Genomic DNA, 15362 nt, shown 5'->3' with positions numbered 1-15362 from the left:
ACTTGAGCTCTTCAACGTGAGTTTTGTGGATCGGGTAGTACAAAACGCATTGTCGAAATCACTACACGAAAACGTAAAGTCCACAATGTAACTTTAATGTTATTGCAAAAAGACAGCCTCAAAAGTCACAAGATATTTCGCCAAAATCACAATCTTCACGTTTTCACTCGATATACCTTTGTGGCCTGCGCACTCAGCCACAACTTTCGGTGACCTCAGGTGTTTCTTGCCGTGTTCGTTGAAAAGTTGTGCTCCGTTCTGGTCGATGAAGCAGAGATACCCAGACAGACTAGATGAAGTCGTTAGCTTACAACACAAGCAGTCCACGGGTACCAGCGAGATTTTGACGGAGCTATCGGTTGCTGCATATCAATGCGGGGCCTCGCAATTTGAGTGAGATCCGGCCCTGGAGCGCTCTCCATCAGCGGCTGTACAAGCATACACAGTACCGCTGCTTTGGAGTGCTGGGCGGCACCCGGCTTTGCCGCCTGAGGCATGGCTACACCCTTGCAGCTTCAAGCACTTCAACAGCGACATGTTTTGATCGGGAAAGCGGGAACGACTGGCGGTGGCGGGGTAGCCATTTGCGCAAAGTGGGGATGAGGCGTCTGAGTTTGGATCGCGTTGAAGTGGAGCTCGGGGCTTTGACAAGCATCGAGCCTGGCCTCTGCGGGCTGCCACTCGAGTCTCGAGTGGCCAGGTGACACCATTGCGGTGGTGGGTGGAGGACGCCTGCCACTCCTTGCGTCTCCACGGCGGCGGCTTCAAATCGGTCGGGATGGTGGCTCACTGGCGGCGCGGACCGCGTGCTCTTCCGCGTGCGGGCTCCGCGAGGCCACCCGTTTGCTGGGCGGCGGTGATCACCACCAGCACCAGCACCGCGATGACGAGCTGCGACAACCCGCGCTCGGCCCTGGCTGGTCTGCCTGCCGTCCCACTCACTGGCTGTCAGCAGCGCAGGCATCAGCACTCGTGCTGTTGTCGACCTTGCATCGGCACTCTTGTGCTGTTGTCGACCTTGTCGGCCTTGCCGTGACTAACCTCAATTTAAGGCTCAACCCGTTGGTATTGAAATGTCATGCATGTGAAGCTGCTCATCACGTGCAGAATAATACAACGCCGAACTGGTAGCTTCGTGCCGTATTGCATGCTGTACGCAGCGTGAAATTCAAACCGTGAATGCGGCCGCACAACGTCACGCGGGCGTCTGCGCCGCAACCGTGTTGGCCAACACGCGGGAGGTCCTCGCTCCAGTCGACCGGTCTCTGTTGAGCAGCGCTCGTTTGACGTGCAGCGGCCCTGTCTCCTTGGGCGAGGCAAGTCAATGCGTCCAATCCACCCGTGCGGATGCCATCGGGCCCATAAGTCCGGCCTGAAGGTTTCACCAGCGGACATCCGGCGCGTGAACTTTTCGAACCTCGCTTCAAAGCTCAACATCTCGAGCCTGTTCCTCCGTTTATCCTGGGCTCGTGCGCAGGCTGTGAAATCGCTGAAACGCCGACTCTTTCGGCCGCCACGCTCAGCTTGTTGGCGAGCAAGCCGACGATGCACCGCGCTCTATGTCGGCCGACGCGCTTCAACCATGAGTGCGAGCAGGAGCTGCCGCTGCAGACAAGCCGTGGGCATTTTCATTTGCGATAACGGCGCATCACAAGGGTTCCCGATGTACATCTGGGAGAGATTCTGGCGGCAGGATAATGGAGGAAGTACCTTGTGGGGCGATGACATTGGCGCGCAAAGTGGACTTGGTATCGGTGTCGGGTGTGAGTGCCCCTGACTGAGGGTGCAGCATTTTGCTGAGACTTTCACGCTCGCTGCATGCTCGGCGAGACTGTATGTGTCAACAACGCGCCCTGCGTCAACGCACTGATTGAGAGAGTCGGTGTTGTGCGCTCGCAGATGGCAGTCTTTTTCAGCAGGCGCGATGCTTGAAGAAGCTCCAAGCCATGTGAGCAACTCGGTGGATAGTCGGCGCGGCGCCGCGACGCCGCCATGGTGAAGTTGCTGCCGCGACCTCGGAACAATTCTCCCTCGATGTGGAGGCCCTGTGTGTCCCAACTTGGCGGGGTCTTTGCCAAGCTGAAGCTGCTTGGGGGGTGTTTGACGTCGCCTCAATCAATTCAGGGCGAGTTCGCCCGGTACTGCGCGCTTCAATACCACGGAGCTCGCCGCGGGCATTTTCTGATGGTGGACTGCCCGTGGACACATCCACCGCGGCGAGGCCGCTTCAACCACGCTGCGACACCGAGCGAGTGGGCGAGCGCACAAGGATGGCAACGCAAGTTTGGGGACCCGCAGTCCGACCGGCCCTCGCTTCATGCAGCAAAATCAGACGCGGAGAACAACACGTTTGTTCTCTGAAGAGAAGGAATCAGCTCCGAGCCGCTTTCCCTTGGCGGCACCGCTCGCAGCGGTCCGCCACTCTGAGCCGGCCCACACAGGCAATCCCACAAGCTTTAACTGCGCCGTGCAATGCAATGCAACGCCGCGCTAGACGCGCGCCGCGGCAAGTCGACTGCCGCTTCGCAGTCGCAACGGCGGCAACACACCGCTCCGTGATCGCGATAGTCGAAGTGGCGCGCTGCACGGACGCCACGTGCAAGTGGCTCCAGTCACTCGATTCCGAGGCGGTGTCGGGCCGGCAAATCCTGTCGAGCACACATGCGAAATGAACCGCAGCCCTGCCTAGAGACTCGGCACCAGCTCGTACAGGAAGCTCATCGCCTGCCTCAGGTGGCGCCCGTGTCGGCGGTCGGCAGGGCGACACAACAGCCTGCACTCGCGGCGGAGATCTCGCGCGAGCCGTGTGCCATCCGGCGGCGGCACCCATGCCGGCATCGCCCCATGTCATTGCCAACATCGGAGACTCGCTCGACTCGAGGCTGAAGAAGAGAGCGCTTCAGCTGACGACGTGACGGTGATGGGCAGAACAGCGCCGGGGCGGGCAGACGGGCCGGCGCACACTACGGTACGGCTCGGCCTCGCCGAGAAACCAACCTGCCGCTCACTTTCGGATTTCGCGCGCGTTGCGTACGTCGAGCAGAGCGAGCGACCGCCTCCAGCCCAAGACGACATGGGTGTGTCCGTGACCGCGTGCGACTCGCCGCTGGCGCTCAGCAGCCCGCTGGCCGGCAAGGAGCAGGCCGGCAGCCCGCCGAAGTGGCGCCCCGACGCCGCCAGCGACTCGTGCCTGTGCTGCGGCAACGACTTCTCCATCTGGACGCGCCGCCGCCACCACTGCCGCGCCTGCGGAGAGCTCGTGTGCGGCGAGTGCTCGCCCTTCTACGTGCGGCTGCCGGAGCTCGGCTACAAGGGCCGCGTGCGCGTGTGCACGCACTGCCACGCGCTGGCCGACGCCTCGCTCGAGTCCCCCGCCTCCGCGCACAGCCTCACGCGCCTCGAGTCGGCCGCCGCCTCCAGCGAGTCCTCGGACAACGAGCAGCTGGGCGACGTCGAGGAGGAGCTCGTGTTCCGCGCCGTGGACGTGCTGGCGCTCACCTCGCGCGACAAGCGCTCCAAGCTGCAGTACCAGTACTTCGTGCAGTCCGAGGCCGTGAGCTGGCTCGTGGACGCCGGCATCATGTCCAGCCGCACGGGCTGCGCCGCGCTCTTCCTGCGCCTCGTGGACTACGGCTACGTGACGCTCAAGCCCTGGAACGGCTCGGGCCGCAGCGCCTTCTACATCCTGAGCGAGGAGATGACGCTCGAGAACCGCTCGTCGCACTACGACACCGCCATCCACTCGGAGACCAGCAAGTGCCGCAACTGCGCGCAGTCGTTCCAGAAGGCGCTGGCGCCCGTCGACGGCTTCTGCTCCATCGACTGCAAGACCAACGCGCTCATCAGCCAGTCGGACTCGGCCCACATCCGCCGATTCTGCGCCTAAGGGTGGCAGCTCTGGGTTCCTGGCCTCCCTCGCTCTCAACCCCCCTTCTATCTATCGGCGCCCCCGCTGGGGCGTCCGGCCTGTATTATAGAGTGTTCGGTGTGTATTTACAAAGAGTAGTTAAGGTGCCGGTGTCCAAGTTGAGGCTACTAGCTTGCTGGTGGCCTTGCACAATTGCACCGCACGATAAGGTATTTCATCACAGCATATTTCTTGTCCATACCCAATCGACCCGATGCCTTCGCTTCCATCCCGTTCCATTCTTGCTTGCGGCGGTGCTTTTATTCGCAGACATAGAGCGCCGATTCTGGTGGATATCAAACGTGTTTCTCGCTCCATGTCTACTGGTCGATCAGTAGAGCTTGAGCTGATCGCTGCCGGTTCGTTCGGCGACAGACTGTCGGACAGCGGGGTAAGCCTGATTGCCCCTGCCTCCGCTCACATTCATCGCCTCGGTCGAATGCTCACCGCGCGTTTTCCGGTGCGACGAGTTCACTGCTCACACGAATGGCTGCTGAATCACCAAGGGCTGGAACGTCCATACGACTAGCGCTAGCGATGGCCACTTCCTCCGCCTGCAGTTGACAAGCTCCATAGAGCGCGAGCTGCACCAAAACTGACGTGACAATGAGTCAACTGAAGGTTTCAGCCATGTCCGACGTTGCAGAACCTCCGCACCGCCGAGTGCACGCAAAAACGATTTCCGGTGCTGCTGCACTAGCTGCGCTCGACACCAGCACGCAGCAGCAAGACGATGACTTGCATCAACGTGCGCCGAAATGAGAGCACCACCGTCACTCAACACCAAACCACCCCAAAAACAACACAGTACTCTTCGACCCTCAACTCTGCTCTCCTCCCCTTGCATAGTCTGGCACCTATAGCAGCCCCTCGTAGCTCAATCAAACGCAACGCAAGCATGGCAACCCGCTCATATATTGCGCGAGTTTCTCCACGTAACTGTCGAGCTACATCATCTCTACCCTGTCGCCCTGCTGCTCTATACGTTGACGCGGTCCTCCGACGGCTCCCCGCGCACGATCTTCATCTGGCTGGGCGGCCACACGACGGCCAGGACGCGCGAGTCGATGAGCGCGAGCGGAACGGGGCCGAACGAGTCGCTGTCGTCGCTGAACGTGGGGTTGTCACCCTCCACCCAGCACTTGCCCACGGGCACCACGCGGTGGCCGCCGCTGCGGTCCGTCACCAGGTCCCCCTCCAGCGCCACCAGCCGCTTGATCAGGTACTGGCCCGCCGCCTCGGGCGACTCGAGCACCACCACGTCGCCGCGCCGGTAGCGGTGGCGCATCTGCACCGAGAACTTGTCCAGCAGCACGCGGTCGCGCACCGCGTCCTGCGTCAGCCCGTCGTTGAGCGCCGGCTGCATGGAGCGGCCCTTGACGCTGGCCAGACTCACGCCCAGCGCGTTCACCGTCACGCCCACGGGCAGCCACAGCGCCGCCTTGACCACAGTCTGCCACCTCCCCATTGCTATTGCTCAAGTGCTGAAAGTCTCAGTGACGAATTAGCCTATTTTGGAAGTGGTTGACGTAATTCGTAGCTTAATTCGTAGTTGAAGCGCAATGGACAGATACATGTTTACTTGTATTAGTTTTTGATGCACACACAACAGGCGCTTTAGTCGCCGATTTACGAGTCGTTCGTGACCCCGCAGACGTGCATGAACGAATACAGAGTGGCCACCACGAGGAAATGCAGCAGCAGGATGTACCCGAACGCCATGTTGCGCGTGATGCGGTGGCCCAGCAGCAGCTTGGCGCTCGTCAGCAGGATCTTGTCCACCGGATTGAGGTTCGTGAAGCGCTGCTGGTTCTCCATTTTGTTGAACTGCACGAATGGATTCATCTTCTCTTCGTACATGCCGCGGTAGCGCGCTTCAACGTCGGACGCACCTCCGGATCCATCTTCCAGAGCGGAGAAGTTGGGCTTGACGCGGGAGCCCGCTGACTTGCCATCGCCGCCGTAACTCTGCAAGTAGCGAATCTTGTGGTACAGCTGCATGTTGTCTGTCTCGAGACGCGCCACCGTGCTCTTGTACGACTGCGCGAGCTCTTCCACGCGGTTTTTCTCGCTCTGGAGCTCCTTCATCCGCTCGCGGAACCGATCACGCTGGCCACGAACGATCTCCAGCATCTTGCTATCCGACGATGTGGCCGAGTTTGCAGACGCTGAGTCTGCTGTCGCCGCCGCTATCACACCCCCGCGGGAAGACCCTGAGGTTCCTGTGAATTGATCCTCCATAGCGTCCATGAGGATCTCTGATCCGATGTCGCCCCCGATAACACCGGCGCTGCTGCGGTTTCGTCGAGCTTTCTCCAGTGCAGCTACACTCTCTTCTAAGTTGCGAATAAGAGTTGCCTGCTCGCGGATTTTAGCATCTCGGTCGTGGAGCTCACCTTGCACCTTTTGCAATGCTGAGGTCCGAGCTTGAAGGGTGCGCTCGCATTCCTGCAGCGAGTGCTCGAGACGACGCACACGTGATACCAGAATTTTTCAACCTCGACTGTAGCCGCCTCCAGACCACCGGCAGCTTCATTGTCTTCCGCAGCATCCATCGAAGAAGTTTTACTCCTTTCATCATCGTCATCGACAATGTTGTACTCTAGTTGCTGCAAAACACGCAGCTGGCGGGTCACCTCGTGGAACTTCTCAACTGTTGGCCTCGCTGCCAGCTGAGACTCCAGATCCTTTTGGGCCTGCTGGGCATTCTCTAGCGCATGTTTCAATCGCTTCATTTCTTCTGCTGATGCTGCATTCGCTGTCGAGTGGGCATCTTTCAAACGGAACACCTCTTGACGCAGCGCCGCGACGACTGAATCTTGTTCCGCCTGCATCTCCCTGGCCGACTGCAAACTTTCACTTACATCTCCGTCCGCATTTGAAAGTGACGAGCGTGCATCAAAGATCTCCGATGACGTCGAAGCGCTCAACAACTCGTCGAGCTGTTTCTTCAGTTGGGTGTTCTCCAACTGCAGCGTCTGCGACAGCAGCGACTCCTGTGAAATAGCTTCCATCTCCGCGTCGAGCGCATTACGCGCAAGCCCCGATCGCTGCTTGTGTGCAAACAAATCCGACTGCATCGCATCCATCTTCGCAAACGTCTCCCTCATCTCTGCCCGGGACGCCTCCAGTTGTCGCTCGTAGTCTCGGCGTTGTTGCGCCCACTCCAACTTTGCATTCTCCAGCTGATTTCCCAGCTCCCTTGTGCGTTGCTCCACTTGCTGGTGCACCGCATCCTCTTGCTCCCTCGCAGCAGCAGCGACCTGCTCTTCCAAGTTCCGAATGGTGATGTCCTGATTCTTGAGCGTCGCGAACTCGGCCTCGTATTCCTTCAGCTCCCTCTTGAGCTTCCTGTTCTCCTCCGTCAAGTCGTCTGTCCCAGAACTAGAAGCCACCAGCGCTAGCGCAGGCGCAGGGTCTGGGGCCGCGTAGAGGCCCTTGTACAGCTGGAAGAAGGCGTTCTCCGAGAACTTGGCTCGCCGGGTGAGGTGGTCGATCTCCTCCTGGTAGGCCTTGAGCAGCGGCCCAGCGCCCGCCGCCTTGTCGGCGTCCGTGGCCAGACGACGGAAGTGCTTGGTGGTCTCCGCCAGCTTCTTGCGGGAGCGCACGCTGGCGTCCTTCTCGCTCTTCATGGTGCTCCCCTGCGAGTCCAGCAGCACGCGCTTGCTGTCCAGATCGAAGGCCTTCCAGAACTGCAGCACGGGAACGACACTCTGCCGACTCGTGGACGTGCGCAGACGCGGGCGGGCGTCGCCCCCGCTGCTGCCTGGGGGCGTCGCAGCCGCCGACACTTCCGTCATGACTTTGTCACCCGCGACTTGGGCCATTCCGCGAGTTCCAGGCGGATTTCAGCCGGAAAAAAGAGGTAGAGAGGTAGGGGGTGATGTGTACAAGGTGTGCGGTGCAGTGAGAGATGCTGGAGCGGCGTGCGTGATGCAGGAGGGCAAGAGGAAGTGAGCTTCTCCTTGGCTCCTCTCGACTGCGGTCGCCTTGCTGCGTGGCGATTGTTCCTGAAAGCTATTACAAGATGCATTCTTATAGAGAGACCACGTCTGCCGTGAAGTCTCTGTAAACGAACAGAGTACCTTTGTATTCATTTTTGACTTCATGGATACAGTATTTGACCCCTGCAGGTAGTCAAAATCTGATCACCATGGCCATGCGTCGCGGTGGAATGCTCGCGATGCGGACGCTGCGCCAGAGCGGCCAGAGGGTGCCGGTAGCTGGATCTTCCCTGCGTATGATGTCGACACACGTCTCCGTGATCGGTAGGACGTGAATTTGCTGCAAGAAAGCGGCTGTATCCATGGTGCAATCGAGACTGAACGCTCGGGTGTCTTCCCACCGCAGGTTTGCACTGGAAGACGGACGAGACACGGCTGCGCGAGGTGTTTTCGGGCTACGGAACACTGGAGGAGGCCAAGCTGCTGACACCCGACCACTCGTCCACGCACCTGTGGGCGTCCCTGGTGTACGCGACGTTCGAGGAGGCGCTGGAGGCGGCCAGCGAGATGAACGGCCAGGAACTGGACGGCCGCCTGCTGCGCGTGAGTATCGTGGACCCTCCCACGGAGGGCGGGCCGCTGGCCGCCACTACCAAGTAAGCAACGATCGGGGGAATAAACGGAGTAGAGTTTCGTATTGCAAGCTGCGGGTTACGGAGAAATCTGAGCTTACTCGGTCGTGGGCACTGCCCGCGTGTTCTTCCACGCCAGCAGGCCGTGGAAGTCATCCTTGACGAGCGTTAGCAGTGTTCCGAGTTTGTCGTTTGCACGGGCAGCGCCGACACTGACGCGAGAGATGTTTTGCGCCAACCGGTCGCCGGTGCGCGCAGCTACCGCTTGGACGAGCTCATAGTTCTTCTCGTGCATTTCGCGCGCGCGATGGAAGTTCTGGGAGGCTGTGTAAATTTGGCCGAGTCGCGCACAAGCGTCTGCTTGGTTGACTACGTTTTCGGCGCGTGTTGCTATCGTCACGTAGTTGTTGAGGAACTCGATCGAGAGCTGCTGGTTCCCCAGCTTTTCGTGCGCAGTTGCCAGTGCAGCACAGGCGTTGCCCTCGCCCTCCGCGTCGCTATTTTGCCTTGCTGCCGCGAGCTACAGCACAGATACATTGATCGTTATCAGAAGGTGACAATTTGATACTTCAAACAATGAACGTACGTTAGTCTCCAGGAAGGGGAGCGCGTTAGCGGGTTCGTTGAGCGCGTTGTAGCAGCTGCCAATCTTGAATTGAGCGTGAGCTTGCGCTTCGGGGTTGTGTGACTTTACCGCGCAGTCCAGCCGAAGCTTGTACAGCTCGATGGCTTCCAGGAACTGCTTTGCTCGTTCATGACGCAACGCAAGGTCCACATACACTTTGCCTAGCTGCGAGTAAGTCTCTCCACGAAGCTCCTCATCATCTTCGTGCTCGTAGACAACCTTCGCGATGGCCACGCAGAGCTCGAGATACTGGAGCGCCTGTTCCAAATCACCAGCGGCATGATATCCACTGCCAATCTGGCTCAGCACGCGCATCTCGCTGATCTGGTCCTTGACCAGCCGCGTAATCTCCAAGCACTTCTCATAGAAAAAGATCATGGTCTTGGTGTCCTGCTTCTCGGAGCAGTACGTGGCAAGGCTATCGTAAGCAGCCATCACGTCAGGAATCTCTCCGCGTCGCTTGCAATGCTCAGCCGCCACCAGCTGATCTCGCAGGAATTCCATCTCCGGTAACTCTTGCATTGATAAGTCATTCGCTTTCGGCCCAGCACCTTCCGAATTTCCATTAGCATTAGGTTGCTGAGGTTCCGGGGCACCTCCGTTAGCTCTTTGCTGGGACGCTGGATCGTTCCGATGCGTCAGATAGAAGAGATCCACGAACGACTGCACGTATCCGTCAATGAGCAGCTGTGTGCAGATATCCTCCTTCATTTTCGCCTGCAGTTCTGCTTGAGAAACAATGGCGCCTCCAGCCAGCGCCGTGTCCTTCCAGCTAACCTGCGCAGTGCCCGGGGTCGCAGAGCTCGGTCCTCGCATGGGTTGTGCCCTCACCGGGCGTTGGTGGGTCTCACGCACCACCCGTTTCTCGCTGGGTGCTGGAACACGACTGGACCCGTCATTCTCAAGCTTCTGTCGACTCTCGGGGCGCTTCTTGCTCGCCATCGTCCTGCAGCAATGATCAACATGGCTACATCTTTCACATCGCGTCGTTTCGCGACCCTAGATGCATTCGTTAAAGTACGATTTGTTGCGTCGAGGAGGTCCAAAACGTGAGGTGGCACTTGTTGATCGTCATCGCCACCCGAACAATGGCCCAGGAACGCGAAGGTATCACCTGCTGCACGACGGAGGATATGGAAGCTCGTGTGGTTCGCAGTACTTGTAACTAACTGGTGGTGGTGTCTTCCCCTGGTCTACATTGGCAGAATTCATTGCTGTGTGCGGGAAGCTCAAGCTGGAGGTGCTGGAGCTGCTGCGCACCAAGCACCAGCTGCCCCAGGAGGCGCTGGACTGGGTGGACGAGGTGGTGGAGTACAACTGCATCGGCGGCAAGCTCAACCGCGGCATCAGCGTCGTGCACTGGTGGGTTTCAGGCGTCGCACTGGGCTGGGTTTTCTAGCGTGGGGACTGATGTGTTGGTTTTGTTGACATGGTGCAGCACGCAGGCCATGGCCCCGGGAAAGGTCCTCACCCCGGAGCTGAAGGAAAAGGCCAGTGTTCTGGGCTGGTGCATCGAGTGGGCAAGTGGGAACGATGTCTTGTTGGTCAACGTATGTGGTGAATTGACGGGTGATATGTCATTGTGAATAGCTCCAAGCGTTCTTCCTCGTGGCTGACGATATCATGGACGAGTCCATCACTCGTCGTGGCCAGCCGTGCTGGTACCGCAAACCCAACGTGAAGATGATTGCCATCAACGATGCGTTCTTGCTGGAGGCTTTCGTCTTCCAGATCCTCAAGAAGCACTTTCGCTCGGAGCCGTACTACCTGGATCTAGTTGATACCTTCCACGATGTACGTGGAATTGTTTGATGATCCATGATCAATGAGTACAATGTAAGCTAAATAGATGTGTGCATGCCCAGGTTGTCTTCCACACGGAGATTGGTCAGCTGCTGGACCTGACGTCGCAGCCTCTGGATGGAGAGGCCGACCTCGACCGCTTCACTGTTGAACGGTACGTCTAACAACGCTGATGGAAACGGTTGCAACGTCTAATTTCGAGCACCCTATGTATGTGCAGCTACCGCCAGATCGTGATCAACAAGACGGCCTACTACACGTTTTACCTCTCGGCTGCTTGTGCCATGTTCCTGAACGGGGTTGCCGATGAGCCTTCCCACAATCTGGCCAAGAAGATCTGCGTGCAGATTGGCGAGTACTTCCAGATCCAGGATGACTTCCTCGACTGCTACGGCGACGAGAAGGTGATTGGCAAGGTTGGCACCGATATCCAAGACAACAAATGCAGCTGGCTGGTTGTCCAGGCGCTTGATCGCGCAACGCCTGAGCAGAGGGAGACGCTGAAGCAAAACTACGGCCGCAACGACCCTGACGCCATTGCGGTCATCAAGAAGCTTTACAACGAGCTAGATCTCGCCGCAGTTTACCACAGCTACGAGGAAGAGACGTACAAGACGCTCTCGGAAGAAATTGCGAAGGTGACGATGATGCCATCGGAGGTGTTCACGCTGTTAGTCAGCAAGATTTTCAAGCGCAACAAGTAAGCGCCATACTACGGAGTGGGGATATTGTCATTGGGATAGTGATCTGCAAGACTCCAACAAAATGCGTGAGAGAAATAAACGCAACTTCGAAACGCAGGTATTTTCCTGGGGATACAATGCGGCTGCGTAATTCTGTAACTCATCTCGAGTAACAATGTGGTCGTCACAACTAGCGAGCGAGTTAGCTTGAGTGAGTCTCTTCAAACCATTTTCAATCTAGTCTTCATTTGGTTCTCCTTGAAAGTGGTATCGAACGAACCCGCGAGTGGTCATGCTGGGGAAGTAAACGTTCAGGAAAAACATAACCTCGAATATATAATCAGCTATGGAAATTCTCGTAGGAGTAGAGGACAACGCGAGATACTTGACTAGTGACGCAGCACAAATTACACGATTTGAAGCTGGAACGGATTCATGGGAGGTCGAGTGTTCGGCGCAAATCGAGTTGTATGGACGAGAAACATTTTCGCTGACAGCTTGTGTGCATTGATCGTATCCGGATACCGATGACAAGGACCTGGTGGATACTTTTACGAAAAAGGCAACATGCAGGTCACAAAATGCGGGATACTGACACCCCTTTTGTGTGTTCCACACTAAATTTGTCCCCTTACAAACGCCAAGTCAAATGTTAACCATTCCCCACACGAAGGATCGGCGAGAGGCGACGGACATGGCTACGTCAGCGGAGGACGGCGCGCAGCTGGAGGGGGTGGTGCTGGCGGCGCTGGACTCGCTGTACCAGCCGCACCTGACCAACCCGGAGGCCACGCGCGCGGCGGACGCGTTCCTGCGCGGCTTCCAGCTCACGCCGGCGGCATTCAGCGTCTGCGCGTCGCTGCTGGACCAGCTGCTGCCCGAAAACAGCGCGGCGGCGCTAAATTCGGACAGCGTTCCTGCGGTCTTCTTTTCGGCACAGACGTTAGCCAATAAGCTGCGGCGCCAGGCCTCCACTTCAAGTTGCGACTACGCCGGCTGGAGTACCCGGATCGTAACCTGGTTATCCAGTAGCGCCAAGCTGCCCAAGATGGTGGTTACGCAGTTGCTGCTCGCCCTGGTGGCGACGCTGCCGCGCCTCCAGCCGCAGGACCTCAAGTTGCAGGACGCCCAGAGCTCAGCCAACAGCCCCAGCCAGCTCCTCGCGCTGGTCCGGGAGAGTTACGCCCAGTGCAACGGCCAGAGCGTGGTGGGGTACGCCCTGTTACACTTGGCGCAGCATGGTGTACCCCCCAGTGTACTCGCCGAGTTACTGCTGCTGCTGGTGGAGGAGGCAGACGCGCTGGCCGAGCGCAGCCTCAGACAGAGGATGCAGGACGAGGTGGACGCCTGGGCGCCCGCCGTGCTGGACCGGCTGCTGCCCCAGGTGATGCACGAGGCCAACAGTAACCGCTCGGTGGAGGCGCAGGAGACGGGGTTACGCGCGCTCACGAGCTGGTTACGCTACGTCCGTGTGGACGCCGAGGTGGTGGTGCGTAACCCGCTGCTGCACTCGCTGCTGGGCTTCCTGGCGCGCGACGAGCTGTTCGACGCGTCCGTGGACTTGGCCGTGGAGGTCGTGCACTCGTACGCGCACCAGAACCTGGTGGTGCAGTGGCTGGCCCCGAGGTTACTGTCGCTGAGGGGAGCTTTCGGTGCTGCGGTGGAGGCAGAGGACGTGGACACGTGCCTGGGACTTTGCAGGATCTTCACCGAGATGGGAGAAGCATATCTGGAGCTGCTGCTGCAGCAGCACGCAGCGGGGAACGACCACGCCGCGCTCGTCGACTTGCTGCTGGACTGCATGAGCTGCCCGGACGCCGAGGTGGCGGACGTGACCATCCCGTTCTGGTTCCGGCTGCTCCAGGGGCTGCAGCATCGTGTCACCCCGGCCCTCATGGCGCAGTACAAGCCCCGACTGGAGCGCTTGGCGAGTCTGTGCATGCAGAAGCTGCAGTTCCGGGAGGAGTTCCCGAGTCTGCCGGTGGACAAACAGCAGGACTTCAAGGGCTTCCGCCAGGAACTGGGGGACATCCTGCGCGACTGCTGCCAGCTACTGGGAGTTGAGGCTGTTCTTCAGCACTGTGTGAACGGCCTGAACCAGATTTTTCAAGCGCCGGCGGAGTCGCGCAGCTGGGAGGCGGTTGAGGCGCATTTGTATTGTTTCCGGTCTATTGCACGGGAAGTGGAGAAGACGAAGACAAACGCCCAGGATCTGGACGCACCAATTGCGCTGATCTTCCAGCATCTCCCGCAGTTTGCCAATCACCCCGCGATCTGCTATACGTCGTGTCTCATTGTGTCGCGGTACGCCGAGTGGTTGCGTGCGCATCCAGCGGCCCTTTCAGCCCAGGTGGGATTTCTGAATACCTGCGTGACAAAGAGTGCAGGTGATGCTCGCTATGGTGAGTGGGAAGTAGCGCGAGCTGCAGCGTCTGCAGTTCGCGCTTTGGCTATGGACTGCTGGTCCATGCTTGGTGGAGATATCGTTGCCTTTTACCTGCACATTGAGGAGCGTGAGCTTATGTCCGTGGAGGACCAGGTGCTGATTCTGGAGGGTATTTGCGCGGGTGTGGCAAATTCTGGCGACTTGACGCGTATCTTGTCGCTTCTGGATCAAGTGATGAAGGGCATTGGCCAGCGACTCACTTCTTTGGTTGCTTCGAGTGCTGCCAAAAGTCATGTACAGATCGCGCTGAACGAGTTGCTGCGACTCATGGCTATTTACGAGTACTTAGACATTACGAAGCTACAAGGCGAGAAGCACCCGCTTGTGATGCTTACCGAGCAGTTGTGGCCGCTGATCAACCAGCTGCTGGCGCTGTATCGAGGTCATGATGAGCTTGTGGAACGTGTATGCCGTTGCTACAAGCGCATTCTTCGTATGTGTGGTGCGGAGATTGCACCCTTGTTGCCGCAGCTTGTGGACAACTTGCTGGCATTCTATCAAGCGGAGCCGAAGTCTTCCTATCTCTATACTGCCAGCATGGTGCTCAAGTTGTTCGCTCATGGTCACAATCAGACAAACTCGGCGGAAATGGACTCCCTCTTTGCTCGCATGCTATTCACACTGATTGAGACGACTACGCCAATCTTCGCAAGTGTGAAAGACATGGAAGCGCGTCCAGACGTGGTGGAAGAGTTTTTCTTCCTTATGGAACGTGCCGTTAGATGTGTGCCTCATGTCCTGGCCGCACCTGTACCAGGTGCCGCTTCTGGACAAGGCCGCCCGCTGATGACGAGTATGTTCTCGTGCGCAGTGGCAGCACTAGCGATCTCGCACAACGATGCCAATAAGGCGGTGCTGTGCTTTCTGGAACAAGTTTACGTGCAATCTCAGACGGACAACACGCGCGTAAAGCTTGCTTCATTGTGCACATCTGACAACGCGGCACATGAGGATAGCAACAAAATGTTGGTAAGTTATCTGCTTCGAGGTGTTGTTCTTGGTGCTATGTCACCTACTCGAGTGGATTCAGACTACGGCTCGGCAGCAGGAGTATTGGTTCAGCTAGCCAAGGTTAATGGCCCTCAACTTCAGCAGTGGATCGCAGAGTGGTTTGAGCAGGCCACGGCCGGAACTTTTGCAACTGCAGCAGTCAACTTCCTCACGCCCGACGAGGCACGGGAGTTCCAGAGTGAACTGTTTAGTGCCGCTAACGAACGCGCATTCCGCCGCACCGTGCGCCATTTCGGTAAGCTTTGCGCTTCTCGCAACACATCGCTCAAGGATTGGGAACGCCAGTAGGAAGCGATGCGAATGCCTACCCG

At 58.3% G+C, this 15362-nt stretch overlaps 7 protein-coding genes across 8 annotated transcripts; 4 read left to right on the top strand and 3 right to left on the bottom strand.

Moving 5' to 3' along the window:
- Positions 1-3442: 3442 nt before the first annotated feature.
- Positions 3443-3886, top strand: IUM83_07223 (Lateral signaling target protein 2; the record flags this gene model as incomplete). Its single annotated transcript, XM_067931497.1, has 1 exon — positions 3443-3886. One exon carries the CDS (start codon positions 3443-3445, stop codon positions 3884-3886), a length of 444 nt encoding a protein of 147 aa, XP_067780278.1.
- A 1000-nt stretch (positions 3887-4886) lies between these two features.
- On the bottom strand, positions 4887-5375 carry IUM83_07222 (Signal peptidase I; the record flags this gene model as incomplete). The annotated part of the gene is made up of 1 exon (XM_067931496.1): positions 4887-5375. The coding sequence occupies one exon, from the start codon at positions 5373-5375 to the stop codon at positions 4887-4889; it is 489 nt and encodes a 162-aa protein (XP_067780467.1).
- A 161-nt stretch (positions 5376-5536) lies between these two features.
- On the bottom strand, positions 5537-7734 carry IUM83_07221 (CASP-like protein; the record flags this gene model as incomplete). The annotated part of the gene is made up of 3 exons (XM_067931495.1): positions 5537-6355; positions 6406-6745; positions 6797-7734. 3 exons carry the CDS (start codon positions 7732-7734, stop codon positions 5537-5539), a joined length of 2097 nt encoding a protein of 698 aa, XP_067780279.1.
- A 326-nt stretch (positions 7735-8060) lies between these two features.
- Positions 8061-8511, top strand: IUM83_07220 (Glycine-rich RNA-binding protein 2, mitochondrial; the record flags this gene model as incomplete). The annotated part of the gene is made up of 2 exons (XM_067931494.1): positions 8061-8175; positions 8258-8511. The coding sequence occupies 2 exons, from the start codon at positions 8061-8063 to the stop codon at positions 8509-8511; spliced, it is 369 nt and encodes a 122-aa protein (XP_067780431.1).
- Positions 8512-8580: 69 nt separating this feature from the next.
- On the bottom strand, positions 8581-9924 carry IUM83_07219 (Molecular co-chaperone STI1; the record flags this gene model as incomplete). Its single annotated transcript, XM_067931493.1, has 2 exons — positions 8581-9003; positions 9070-9924. 2 exons carry the CDS (start codon positions 9922-9924, stop codon positions 8581-8583), a joined length of 1278 nt encoding a protein of 425 aa, XP_067780262.1.
- A 272-nt stretch (positions 9925-10196) lies between these two features.
- Positions 10197-11615, top strand: IUM83_07218 (Farnesyl pyrophosphate synthetase; the record flags this gene model as incomplete). Its single annotated transcript, XM_067931492.1, has 6 exons — positions 10197-10215; positions 10314-10470; positions 10547-10628; positions 10699-10902; positions 10974-11065; positions 11132-11615. The coding sequence occupies 6 exons, from the start codon at positions 10197-10199 to the stop codon at positions 11613-11615; spliced, it is 1038 nt and encodes a 345-aa protein (XP_067780365.1).
- Positions 11616-12288: 673 nt separating this feature from the next.
- Positions 12289-15339, top strand: IUM83_07217 (uncharacterized protein; the record flags this gene model as incomplete). 2 transcript variants are annotated; one of them, XM_067931491.1, is made up of 2 exons in its annotated part: positions 12289-13915; positions 13982-15339. In XM_067931491.1, the coding sequence occupies 2 exons, from the start codon at positions 12289-12291 to the stop codon at positions 15337-15339; spliced, it is 2985 nt and encodes a 994-aa protein (XP_067780329.1). The 2 variants fall into 2 exon arrangements, with proteins under 2 accessions (XP_067780329.1, XP_067780330.1); XM_067931490.1 differs by having other exon boundaries at positions 12289-15339.
- Between the last annotated feature and the right edge of the window lie 23 nt (positions 15340-15362).

The sequence above is a fragment of the Phytophthora cinnamomi genome, assembly GCF_018691715.1.
Source record: "Phytophthora cinnamomi strain GKB4 chromosome Unknown Contig127, whole genome shotgun sequence".
Lineage (NCBI taxonomy): Eukaryota > Oomycota > Peronosporomycetes > Peronosporales > Peronosporaceae > Phytophthora > Phytophthora cinnamomi.
This window is presented reverse-complemented; position numbering and strand designations above follow the sequence as displayed.